This window comes from Haliotis asinina, chromosome 5 (genome assembly GCF_037392515.1).
Source record: "Haliotis asinina isolate JCU_RB_2024 chromosome 5, JCU_Hal_asi_v2, whole genome shotgun sequence".
Taxonomy (NCBI): domain Eukaryota; kingdom Metazoa; phylum Mollusca; class Gastropoda; order Lepetellida; family Haliotidae; genus Haliotis; species Haliotis asinina.
In genome coordinates this window covers 41901186-41915642 of record NC_090284.1, presented here as the reverse complement: position 1 = coordinate 41915642, position 14457 = coordinate 41901186, and the positions used below count along the sequence as shown (strand labels likewise).

General features: G+C 37.9%; 1 protein-coding gene across 1 annotated transcript; it reads left to right on the top strand.

Annotated features, from left to right (window-relative positions):
• Nucleotides 1-631: 631 nt before the first annotated feature.
• On the top strand, nucleotides 632-14144 carry LOC137284488 (growth factor receptor-bound protein 2-like). The gene is made up of 5 exons (XM_067816311.1): nucleotides 632-755; nucleotides 5925-6022; nucleotides 7596-7721; nucleotides 9032-9203; nucleotides 11171-14144. Exons 1-5 carry the CDS (start codon nucleotides 678-680, stop codon nucleotides 11333-11335), a joined length of 639 nt encoding a protein of 212 aa, XP_067672412.1. The 5' UTR covers nucleotides 632-677; the 3' UTR covers nucleotides 11336-14144.
• Nucleotides 14145-14457: the final 313 nt, after the last annotated feature.

Genomic DNA, 14457 nt, shown 5'->3' with positions numbered 1-14457 from the left:
AACCAGTTAATTAATAATATCTGAGTATATACTGTCTTATATTAACCATTTTCATTTTAGTAAGAAGATAACGACAATGTTTCAGTCTCAAACGCTGTTAACGTGACTTAGTGGCTGTCAGAGTATATTGATTTGATGACACAACGTTTAACTGTGTGACGATGTGTACATGAATGACGTCACCCAGTACTGTTACAGTGTTGAAATATGACGCCGTGTTTCATCTCCAATGGTTCTGTCAATGTGTAATTACGACAAGTTATTACCTCGATCCTTAACCACAATAGGCTATCACGTTCCACCACTAATATTATTTATCATCTCAGACTGCCGTTTATCATCACAGTTATCGTGATCAGTATTAATATACATGTATATTATAATTATCAGAATTAAATAATGTACAACAATGTCCTATGGTATCATTATATTTCGTTGTACTTGTTAAATGTTATACATGAGTCATACAAACTCTCCATTAGTTAACAGGCGCGCTCTCAAGGTCACCTATTACTGTGATAGAAGATGTACTGGCGCTTCCTTCGATACTCAGGACTGCAGGATTCAGAAGCTCTATACACTGTATGAACGCACGATAGTGGAGGGCGACCGTTTATCTCCCTGTGTGGAGCTGTGAGCTGTTTACTCCCTGCAGGAAGTCAGTTGTCTACGTCAAAATGGAGGCTACTTGCAACCACGACTTCAATGCGACCGCGGATGATGAACTTAGCTTCTCAAAAAACGCCGTAATCAAGGTAATGTATCTTTCCAAGTCGAAATAAGTCACTTACAAATGAAAAAACTTAAATCAGAGTTCCTTTGGATGGATGTGGCGACTTTTAAAGGGTTTCTTGACTCACTTCCTGGTCCAATGATTTTGTCTCAGTCAATGTGAAATCGGCGTAGAATTTATGTCACGTAAAATATCACATCCGTTCGTGGAGCGGCATGTCCTCGTGATTGTGATTTTTTTCAATAGTGCACTGAAAGGGCGTTTTGATTAAACATGCCACTACTGTTATTTACGTGAATCGATATCTGTTGACTTGAATTTCATAATAAGTTTCAGTTTCGTGAATGATTACAAATCATGGAAGTATTTAGCCATCAGTAATCGTCATCATGTGTGATATATTAGATATGTGAGTATATGTGTTCTATATGAGAATATTGTGACATATATTACTATTATTTGTATATATTGCCAGTAAAATTCTGTGCATAGTCTGGTTCACGTTTAGTTGTTGATATGTCAGTGAGTTAAATAAAGTTATTTTTATGTCCAGAATATCATCTTGTTTAGATAGTTATCATGATGTCAAACCAAATTGTGAAATATGGCATTTAGCGACACTCGACAATGTAATTTTATGCTCTGCACCAACAAGTTTGCTGATGTTAATCATCATCCTTTTCTATGTGTAGTAATGTTTTTAAAGGTGATGTCTTTTAGACTTCATGAGGGGTGGTTGTTCCATACATATATCTTGCTATTGTATATATTTTTAACCAACCTGACACAATAATAAACTGTTGTGTCATTATTATTGTTTATCAATAAAGAGACTGCTGGTAGTATGGGGAAGGTATTCAAACTGAGAAACTAGAGCCTTCACACACACCATAGAATCTGGCTGTTGAAAGCAAGCATGCAATTAGTTTAAAGGTATGTAGTATATTACAACACCCAGTTATCATGGTAATGATGTGTGACCGCTCCTAGGACAATTTACACAGAGCTTGTTGGAAAATACACTGGATTTTTAAGTGACATTTTGATTTGGGTTGCATGTTGGTATCTCAAGGTACTGAAGTTACTAGGGTACGCAAGTTACCAGTATTTTGCTATACACTTTTCAAATGATACGTAATGCAATAATTTTTCTGAGAACCGGTATATTTAATAAAGAAATTTTACAAAGGTTTTGCGATTGCAATTGAGATGGTGATTGTCTTTATAGTGTCAATTAAAATGTCTTTATGGTGTCAATTAAAATCTACACATGCTTCCATTCACAACAAATGTTTGTTATTCACTGACAGAACAGCATAACGATATACATGTACTATAAATTGTACTCATTTATCATGTTTATGTATGGGAACTGAAATATAAAGTATTTCGAGGAATTCAGGTTTGTTTTATCAGTGACTGCTTCAAGAGACAAGCGGTCTAAACCATAATCATGGCACATAAATATAATTTATAAAGGATTAGGTTCATTTGGGTTAGTTCAAGTTTGAGAAAATATCATGGAATGAGTATATCTTTTAATTTCTAGTACTAATGAAACAAAAATATAGACCTTCTTCTTACAATGAACAGTAGTAACGAACAAGAATATTTCTGGTACTGACTGCTGTTGCTTGTTGTATTACCTCCCTTGATGAACATTACTTTAGCACTGTCTAAGGCGTAGTGAGGCACACTAATGGTTTTAGTGTTTGCTCTTCATACTTAAAGGCCTTGGTTCGAATCCCCCTACAGATACAATGTGTGAAGTATACACTTCAAGATCAGGAGGTAGCCCAGTGGTTCAAGCATTTCTCATCACACAGGTTCGGTTCATCACATGTGTGACACCTATTTCCGGTGCCCTGTGAGGTATATTGCTAAAAACAGTGTAAAACCATACTCTCTCCAATACTTCAATTAGTCAGCAGTGATCATGGTCAGTGACAGCACTGAGATTTGATTATGTAGGTACAGATAGAGATCATTAATCCTCCACATCCATCAATGGTCACAACAAGGTCAGGGTCGTCCATACCGCTACTGTGATACTGTTTTACAGCTGACAGCTGATTTTGATTGATTTAAACCAAATTCAATTAGCAAACATGTCAAATGTTGACAGCCTCTAGTTTCATAATGTGAACTAATCCAGTTGACCGTATAAGTGCTCCAAGCAATATTAACCCTTGTTTGCCCAAGTCATAAATATGTAGGAGTTGTCATGACTCCCATGTGTCATGAGAGGTGTCATGGACATGTTGGGAGTCAACTTCAGTTGGGCACTTTAATCAAGAAATCAACTGTGATTGTATAATAATGGCAAACAAACAAGGCATTTCATCAGCACTGGGCTGTTAAGTAGCAAACTTTAAACTTTGTAGTTTTAAATGACAGCAAACCAAGGGCATCAACAATGTCACAAGTTTCTAAATTCATTACATATTTGAGATATTTTGTATGTCAAATACGCAGGATTTCAGGTTGTCATTGGAAATATTGTCCAAGACCATGCCGCCAGACTGTTGTCAACGAGTGATGGATTTGAAAGAAACTCACTGACATGCTTGTGTTGGTATGAGTCAGGTTCTATCAATCACTGACAGGTTACTTGATCAAGGGGTTCTTCATGTCAGTAGTGTCCAGTGCTGCAATAAATATGATGTATTCATGGAGGAAGTAATTTATGGATTTATTAAGACATGTCAGTTTTGAAAATAGTATCTCTCTGTACAATCCAGTGTACATTTATGTAATACATTGTAAAGTTCTTAGCACATTATTATTTCAAATAAAACTGCTTATCTATATAGAATAAAGAGTTCATCATCCTTGCATGAACATTGATCAGTTATCAATAAATACTGGAGAAGTAACTTTGACCTAAAAGCCAAAAAATATGAAAGAAATAAACATAAACTAGTGGGCAAAAGAAAGTGAACACCCTTGTTAAAGATTGATGAAATCAAAGCAAAATGTACAATGTTTTTTTAGTTATAGTAAGTTTCTGTGAGAAACTCATCACAGATGAAGACTGAAGAAATAATCCAGTTTAGAGAAAGTGACAGATTGTAAAGCTCATGGTAAATATAAAACACATCGATAGGACAGATTTTATGCCATTGTTAACAACTTGTCGGATTGCACAGATGCCAGTTTTGACAGCTTCCACTGTAATGGACAGAGGGGTAGGAATAGCACAGTTCACCAATACAACAAGAGTCAATCACTGAATGTCTCAGTCAATTCAAGTCTCTGGTAATGCATACAGATCGTTAGTAACAAGTGTGACCACCACTAACACTAACAGCAATACATGCCCAGACTCGTTGTCTCATTGATGTTTTCAACTGGCTCATTTGGAATCTTTTACCACTTGTTCCTGAGAGCATCTGCAAGTTCTTGTCACTTATTGTAATTCAGGTCATCCCAGAAGTGCTCTATAAGTTAAAAGTCCTGTGAGCATTCTGGCCATGGAAGAACTTGAATGTTCTGGGCAACCAAGGAGTGTTGTGCTGCAGAAGTGTTCCGTGTTGTTGCTGGCGAAGAAATGGTATTGTCACGAGTTGAAGAATGTCATCTCTGTATCTCTGAGCATTCAAGTTTGCTCACATTATGACCAATTATGTACGTTGATTCCCAATAACTCCTCCCCACTGTATCACACCTCCTACTCTAAAAGGATGCACTTCCTGGACACAGTTCGGCACTAGTCTTTCTCCCAAGCAGTGGTATACTTGCACCCAGCCATCATTATGGAACATAGTGAATGAACTGTCATCTGAAAAAAAAAACACTTGCTGCCAATTTCGTGCCAACCACTGTGAACCAGCGACATATATAGCCCACTGTAAGCTACGATGATGATGTTCCTTGGTCGACGCCATTCCGTGAAGAGGATGTGAAGCACTTAGACATCGTAGCATGGTACGTCGACTGAGGACATGTCCTGGGGCTGTTGCTGCCGTTTCTGTTGCCATCTGTTGCCTTTTTGCACAGATGAAGTATATGCAGATGGCGGTCTTCCTGTGGAGTCGTCACACATGGTCAGTCTGGGGTGCTGCCAGTCTTTCTGTGGCGTCATCACATGTGGTCAGTCTTGGGTGCTGCCAGTCTGCCTGTTATGCTGGAACAGGCTGATGATGGTACCACGTGTACAGTTCAGGGCCCTTGCAACACTGCTGTGGTTGGCACTCATCTGCCTCATACCTGTGGCCCTCTCTCTCTTGCACTGTTAACTGTGGCATAACTTCAGTGGTTTTCTGTCGGCTTAGATGTATGGCCACTGATTTTTTGATTTTACACATTGCACTGTATCTTGGGAACTTAAGTGTTTGACAGTCAGGGACATTAATTGTGCATGTCAACCCTGTTTTCTACTTTATAAGTCAATATATGTTATGGCTCTGATAAGAATTTATAGTATTTTTTTTTACAGTGTGCAGTTTTGTCATATAATACAAAGGAAAATGTAGGTTGTGAATGAAAGTCTGCTAAGATTGTAATTTACACTATTAAGAAAATCACAAAAATATCATTTATATATACCACTTCACAAAAAAATGTAAGAAGTATGTTTGGTTTGAAAAGGATATTGCGGTATACCGGTAATACCCACAGGCCCTCTTGTCTTTGTGAGGATTAAATGTGTTAAAAAGATACATAAAATTTTAGATGACCCCTGACTCAAAATGCTTTACAGCACAATAAGTTATAAGAAGGCCATATACTTCAGGGTACCCCACCCAAGTGCTTTGCCGGTGGCCATGCTACCATTGCATGGAATTGATTAAAAAATTACTGTTAACATACTCATGACATCGACCAATTCTTTGCCGAATCAGACCCTCAACTAATCTTGACACATCTGGATTACAATGTGTCCCCACAAAACGCGTGTGTGGTCAAAGCAAGCCATCTGACTGGTTGATGCTTGTTTGGGAAACATTTACAATTGATGCTTTCTTTTGAGAGGCCTTTGATCAAAAAAAGATTTTTACATGAAGCGGTTGATGAAAGGAAAAATTCCCGCAGATTTATACAGAATGTGGAGATTTGCTACAAACCGGCGTAAAACTCAACTCAGTCAATCACTCTGATGACCACACTGTCCAGTACGTTTTGTAAGAAATTGGTCAACCAATCTAATGGCATTCAGCATTGTGAAAAAAATATTATATCATGTTTCCAGGTGTTAAATATGGATGAGGACAAGAACTGGTACAAGGCAGAGTACCAAGGGAAAGAGGGCTATGTCCCTGCAAACTACATCACCCTCAAACCTCACAGGTAGGTCACGTTGTCCCTTAAATCTGACAGGTTGGTCACGTTGTCCCTCAATCCTTACACATAAGTCACATTGTCCCTCAAATCTGACATATATATATTCTCGTGGTACTTCTGGATATCGGCTGGAAAAATAGTACAGAATGTTATTATCATATGAATGCTTGTTTTCATATGAAGAGACTCCTCCTCTAACCATGCTAACGTTTGCACCTATCAACTGTGTGATCCACCAGGTGCATTGCCACTCTTGAGTTCGGTGAAAAACAAGGTTGTTCACCACTGACTTAATGAAGCTTCCCCTATTCTCACGGCATAACAAGGAAGAAACATTGTGAAGTGTAAGAAAGAGTTATCCTGTCGGAAAGGGTTGGGATAAAGTTATGATTTGTCCAAGGTGGTAAAAAACTTACCAATATTCGTTACAAAATTTTGATTATTTGCAGATTTTGGCCACCTCTTAGTTACCGATCATCAATGTAAACAACTGCTAAGTAGCGAACATAAGTGATCCGAGTAGAAAACATGCTGACCGTGAGAATAGGAAACGGACCTATAAGTCACATTGTCCTTTAAATGTGACAAGTAGCTCATGTTCGTCAAATCTGATATAGGCCACGCTGTCCCTCAATCCTTACACATAGGTCACTTTGTCCCTCAAATCTGACACGTAGTTCATTGTGTTTATCACACGTTATCTTGTCCCTTATACCTAAGTTGTGGGTCATATCACTATTATTAGTGCTGACATTGTTAAATGGGGCCTCTTTGCTATGGACTACTCAGGTACTATTTTACATTGTTCCAATGGAACTCTTGTTGAACGGGAAATAATTCTGTGGATATTCAGGTTTTGGGCTCTATTTGTTAAAGTGTTCGCTTGTCGCAGTTTAAATCCATCACACTGAAAGCACTGAAACCCAGTGCTGATGTCCTGTGCTATACAGTAACATCATACCCACTCTCTATGGTTCTACAATTTCTTGATGAAAATGAATGCAATGTTTTGGGGCAGATATTAAATGAAACAGTATATATATGTTCTCCGTATATATAACCTTCCCACTTCAGCATGTTCATCCATGAAGATCTTGGTTAGAAATTAGCTTCAGTAACCCATGTTTTTTCTAAGCGGTGACAAATGGAATTGGTAGGTAGATAGCTGAAATATTGCTGAGTGCAGCGTAAAACCAAACTTACTCATTCAGCGTGTTCATTATTCACCATGGTCATCACTTGCTTACTGTCGTTGTTAGTAAATACATAGAAACCTCATGTTCATTGTAAATATCAAGTTATCCGGGGTCTATTTTCAAAATGAGCACAATGTGTGATGCCCATTTCAAGTGACCCCCTGCTGCGATGTTGCTGACATATTGCTAGAAATCGGCGTGAAACTCACACACTCACTCATACCAAGGAAGGGTTTATGAATGATGTTGGTGATGTCAGTGGCTATGTTGACGTGGAACTGTTGAACATACAGTTTACAAACAAGATAAAACAGGTGCAATTTTATGGAATCATTTCTCATATATCTCTTTTGTTGTCTACGTCTTGCCTGTGTTTGTTTCAGCTGGTATGTAGGCAGTATTAAACGTGTGGATGCAGAAAAGAAATTATTGCCTACCTACCAACCAGATGGAGCCTTCCTTGTCCGCAACAGTGAAAGTGCTCCTGGAGAATTTTCAATTTCTGTCAAGTAAGTCATGAAAACAGAGAAACTTGTGTGTAGGGTCTCAGGAGTAAATAGTTCACTCACACCTGACACCCAGGACATAGTTACAATCATCCTCAATATCTCCAGGGTATGCATTTTGATAAGTCTCCACTATATCCTGCATGCATCTACGGCTCAGCTTGATAATTTTGTTACCTCCCTTCACTGGTTCAGCATTCTCACAGAAGCCAGTCAGCTAACCTGCCGTTACAGCTGAGCTTGCCAGTATCAACAAAGTCAGCGGTTGCAGCTGTGAAAGTTTGTTCACAGTGTAACTCAGATTTTGAGGAAATCATGCAGACAAATTGATAGGCCTGAATGTTTTTAAAAAGTGAAGGCAAGAAGTCCTTCTGCCTCTTTCAGAGAACCTCTTCATGGTATGGGTTGCCATGTTTAATCGGTTAAATAATTTAAAAATCAAGAGTGAGTTGTGATTGGTTCAATCCACTTCCCAGCGTAGACACATGACTGGATAAAAAGCCAGCAAGGGAGGTAATAAATTTATTGGGCTGCAATGTAGTTGCTGAGACAGGGTATAACTGAGACATATCGGAACATATACCATGGAGACATGTAGGAGGATGTACAATGAGTGAAGCCTATTTTGGGTGTCCCCTGCTGTGATATTGCTGGAATATTGGTAAGAGTGGCATAAAATTATACTCACTCACTCACCCACCCACCCACTGTATCAATCGCCTTAAGGGAAACAGGGGTCTCGTTATCCCAACTTTTGTCCCTTAGCAGATTAGAGTCCTCTGTTCCCTGATTGGATCCTGGGTTTGTCTGCAACAGACCGGAGATTATGGGGTTTATAAATGGGGAAAATATATGAGACCTGTATTACGGTTGTAATGATTAAACCAGCCCTCGATTCAATTTGATTTTCAATACTGGACCCTCGATTTAATATTTTAAACAATTAAAAACATCAGATTTCACTTAACTCTCAGAGTCAGCTATTTTCTATTGAATTACATTGTCAACTTGATGTCTTGTAGCAACAGATCTCATTGAGTAATTAACTTGGCATTAACCAACCGCGTTCCGTCATTTTTCAGTGCTCAAAACTGCTTGAGTTGGAGTAAAAGTTATTTTCTATGTATATGGAAATGATTTAATCATGTTAATTATGTATGCAAATGGTGAATCAAAATGGTGATATTGGTTATGGTTAATTGAAACTCAGTTGTCAGATTCGATTTTTGAAGAATCAAACTAAATTGTTAGAGGTTTAACATGCATCAGGCTTTCTTGACCAGTCCAATATTTCTGTGTTTCTGTGCTTTCAGATTTCAAGAAAATGTTCAGCATTTTAAGGTCCTGCGTGATGGAGCAGGGAAGTATTTTATGTGGGTAGTGAAATTCAACTCTCTCAATGAACTTATCAACTACCATCGTACAGCATCAGTCAGCCGAGGCCAGACTATCTACTTGAGGGACATGGTTGATTCCTACAAGGAGGTGAGTTATTTCCTTATTATTCTGTGACCCATGAAGACCAGGATTAGAATAATAGTAACCCTTGCTTACTGTCAGAGGCAACTAATGGGATCGGTTGATCAGGCTCACTGACTTGGTTGAAACATGCCATCAAATCCCGTTTTTGTAGATCGATGCTCACGATGTTGATCATAGTACTGTCTGGTCCAGATTCAATTATTGTGGGCTACAGATTGCTGTGATATATGCTCTTCAAAAAAGTAGGGGATAATTTGCATAGGAAGTGTAAATGTTGACAAATGTGTCAATGAAAGACATCTTATCAACACACCACCATTTCCCTCTATTACCACCCCTGAACACAACGCATGGTATGCATGTGCACAACGCAGTAGCCCCATACATGTGGATTTGGTCCCATTCATGATTTTGACGTTTTTTCAAGAGGTTGAGAAATCACTTAGAACATTAATTTTGACACTCATCTTGCGTCACACATTTGATAGTGTTTGTTTCTAGTTTGTTTTAAAATGAAAATTGTATACATGCAAATTATGTTCCATATATCAATCATCTTTCAAAAGCGACTACCTTCCAAATAACTATGGTTGTAAGGAAGTGCAAATGGTGATTCACTCTCAAAACACTCAATAATATCATATAAACATTGATTGATTCCGATAAATCTCCTAAATATTTTTAATCGTTAATAAAAAAAAAATGAAGATCCCCTACTTTTTTTTAAGAGTATTGTTAAACAACAATCAGACTGTCAATCCTTATCATATGTTATGTGCACTTCCTCTCGATCATGTTTTCCTATCTTTAATCAAACTTGCTTCTCTGGCATTCTCTTTCATGGTGAATGGGGTGTTTGTAATTGTTGAAAATATTATGCCAATTTAAGTACCAGTTTATAAAATATTTAGAGGATGTGATAGTTACAATTGCGATTATTCTAATAGAAGTCAAAAGTTTAGAACTAAGTTGATAGTGCAGATGGGATGGCTTGGATTGAGGGACAGACAATAGAATGACTAATGAATTAGATTGGTTATGTGGTTCCTGTGTGCCTGTAGGAGGGAAGGATGCTTTCAGGAAAGATGTCTGATGAAAACATTGATGTAACTGTCATAGCGACTGGTGGCAACATGTCAGAAATCCCTTTTCACAAGTGAGTTACCTCCCTAAGGGAAGTACAGTAAACATGACGAGGGTGTTGATTCATGCTTACAAGGTCATTTATGATCTGACTCCCTCACTCATGAGGATCCTGGTTAGAATCTTAGCAATCCATGCTTGTCATAAGAAGCATTTAGCAGACTCGGGTGGTCACTCTTGACTTGGTTGAGGCAAGTTATTTTATCCCAGTTTTGTATGTAGATGAGGTTTAGGATTAATCTAGTCTGGACCAGACAATCTAGTGATCAACAGAATGAGCCACAGGGTTTAGATAACCAAGTCAGGGAATTTGCCCCTGATTCTAACTCACCTCTTATGACAAATTTGGCTAGTGCACCTAGGTTTTTATCTTAGGTTGCACCTGTGCAAGTAGGTTAACATCTTGTAAATTGAGTCTTGTAAAGCAAATAGAAGGTATTTTCTCCACCAGACAACATGCATTGGAGCTTTGTATGGAATGCCAGATATAGAATCTCCAGGTATAGGACGATTACTTCATTCAGTTTGGACCCGTGAAGGTCCCGGGGTAGAATAGGCCTTCAGCAACCCATGCTTGCCATAAAAGGCGACTATGCTTGTCGTAAGAGGCGACTAACGGGATCGGGTGGTCAGACTTGCTGACTTGGTTGACACATGTCATCGGTTCCCAATAGCGCAGATCGATGCTCATGTTGTTGATCACTGGATTGTCTGGTCCAGACTCGATTATTTTACAGACCGCCGCCATATAGCTGGAATATTGCTGAGTGCGGCGTAAAACTAAACTCACTCACTCACTCACTCATTCAGTTGGTTTCTTATTTCAGGTGTTTGTGAAGGCCTTATTTGATTTTACTCCACAAGAGGATGAGGAACTGGCACTACACAGGGGTGATACTATCAAGCTATTGCAGAAGATGGACAAGGACTGGTGGAAAGGGGAGAAAGATGGCAAGACAGGATTGTTCCCTGCATCATATGTACAGGAATAAGCTCTCACAAAGAGCTGACAAATCTGACATTGGAGCTCTGTGCGATTTGTGACGTCAGCAGAACATAGTAGTGTAACTTAATGACGCTGTTTCAGTGATGTTCAACAGCAGACGCTAGGATTCAACCTTGACACCACATGCTTGATAAGCGGCTGATGTTTGACAAATTACATCCTTTCTGTACATGTCAGTGGCACTGTAGAAAGATTGTTAAAGTTTAAAATTGTCAATATTGATTTTTACAACAAATGCAGAAAAAAAAGCAGAAAAATATGTTTGAAGCTTTTGAAGTTACGTTTTTAGATTACACTGCTTTTTCATTTAAGGCTGAGTTGTCAACTGAATATATTGAGATATGCTTGAGTGTCAGCAGAATTCGGGAGTAGGGGGGTGTAGGATGTGTCTGAATGTAAGGACATAACATCATCTGTTCAAATCATTATGTGTGAACAATAATCATTAAAAAACTGCTTCATTTTGAGATGTGTCTGAATGTAAGGAGCGAATCAATCTATTCAAATCATTATGTCTGAAAAACAGTGTTTGACAAAACCTTTCCTTTTGAGAAGTGTTTGAATGTTAAGGGTATAATGTTCTGATCAAATCGATACATCTAGACAATAGTGTTCAGCAAAATGGTTCATCCTGAGATATGTCTGAATGGAATGGTTGTCACAGTTTGGTTCATATTGATTAACATTGAGATATGCCTCAATGTTGGGTTTGTGGAATCATGGTCTCTATATCCAGAGCTACCAACCTCAGTCATTTTGTCGTAGCTAACCTCAATCATTTCATTGTAGTCGCTGCATGTTTTGACTCAGACTATGCCAATACTATTGCACTAGAAATTCTACAAAATTTGAAGAAAATGTGTTAAAAATAAGATAAACATAGTTTAATACATTGTCAGACTTCACTTATATTCATTTCATCAGATTTAATGACATATATGAACTGAAATCATTTCAAGTAAATGAAGTACTCTTACGTGACACTGATTTTAATTTGACCCACTTATTGTGTATTTGCAGAAAATGAATGATTTAACCACGTGACCGTTGCTTTCGTTTGATTATACAAAACTGGTATGTCAAACTAAAGTTTCACACTTGATTAGTGTCATATTATCATATTTAGAATGCATCATGATTTTAAGTATTTAGTTGACTGTTAATTTTCTGGTCAAACTACCAGTTTGTTCCTTGAAACCGTGTTGCAACACATTGGGGTTGACATCTCTGTGAATATATGCATGAAAGGAAGCAATTCACATTGGTGAATGATAATGCATAGCTGTTGTTGATTATTTTAGCACAGTAAGAATGTTATCAATATGAATCACTCATAACATAACCACATTATCAATATTAGTCAATGATAACTTCATGTTTTCAATACAAATCAGTGAGATCACCATCAGGTTAGAATAAATAGCATTTGATATCATTAGTATCTTTTGGTAAGCACTATGCATCATATCATTTTAGCGTCTCTGATATGTTCACATGCAGGAATTCTTGTAAATGTATTATACCATATTGTGATCCTTGCATTTCAGTATGTATCATACTGTGATCCTTGTATTTCAGTATGTATCATACTGTGATCCTTGTATTTCAGTATGTATCATACTGTGATCCTTGCATTTCAGTATGTATCATACTGTGATCCTTGTATTTCAGTATGTATCATACTGTGATCCTTGTATTTCAGTATGTATCATACTGTGAGCCTTGTATTTCAGTATGTACCATATTGTGATCCATGTATTTAATAGATCAATCCATGGATTTAATCCATATTCTATCCATGTTTAAAAACTTGACAAAAGTACTGAGTTGTCTTTCTCTTGCTCTTCAGTATGCATAGTGTCGATTATCGATTTAGTCAGGTCTGTTTCTCAATCATAAGGCTGAACTAAGTGACTTTAAATTTTATTTCACTCTATTTAACGTGACAAAGCTTTTTTTGCAATCGTCTAAAAAGTTTATGCAGCATGGCACACATCTGGTTGGTTAAGCATGGTTCTAGTGCGCATAATGGTCACATTGAAAAGCCCTAAATTTGCTAATAGTTGGGAAAGCGGGGCAGCAGTGCTGATTAATGACAAGTGCTGTGGTAATTTTTACTTCTAAATACTGATCTTGCTTTGTTTTTAATTGCATATTTGAAAATATTGTTAATCAGGATTTGCGACTTGTACAATCCTTGAAGTTAGAGCAGTCATTGAACGTTTTGATAATTAACACTGTTTCCTTGTGAAATGTTAGTAATGTTCAAGATATCTATTCTCGAAGTATGACTGGAGTTGAATGTATTATTGTTACGCTGCTGTGTATATTGTGTTTTTTTTGTCATGTATATTCTTACAATTCTAAACAATCTGTCCTGCATATCTTCCTGTAGTGATGTTGATACTCAAAATTCACTTACTCACTCAGTGCTGAAGGTGAGTTGCGATTGATACAGTTTTCAGTGTATATTCCTATGGACGGGGGCAGTGGGGTAGCCAAGTGGTTGAAGCGTTCGCTCATCCTTCCAAAGACCTGGGTTCGATTCCCCACATGGGTACAACGTGTGAAACCCATTACTGGTGTCCCAGCTGTAATATTGCTGGAATATTGCTTGAATATTGCTTGAAGCGATGTGAAACCAAACACAGTCACTCACCATGTGGACGGAATGACTGGCATTAATACAGCAATAGCAATCCATTGACAGCTAAGCTTGTTTATTTCTTAACTCAGTCTTTAACTGGTAACAGTTGACTAGATGTGCAGAGTTGTGCCCCTTTGCTAAAAAAAAATGATCATGGGTTTGAATCTCGGATTTGGTTTCATTTTTCAAGGTTTGTCTGCAAAGTTCCAAAATTGTTAACATTAAACAGCTGCCATGTAGGGTTTTCCTCCACCTTTTTGTTAATCAAACTGGCTAAGCATGCTTCACACATGGCGTGTTTTGTACCTTATGTTACATCTCAGTGATGGATCATCAGCCATGGTGATTTGTACCTTTGTGTCTCATACCACGCTAATCTCGACTTGTGTATTGCAGTAGGTTAATAGAGTTAACAGGAATAGGAAGGCACATTGCAGTTGTAGTGTGCAAACATTTGTTCA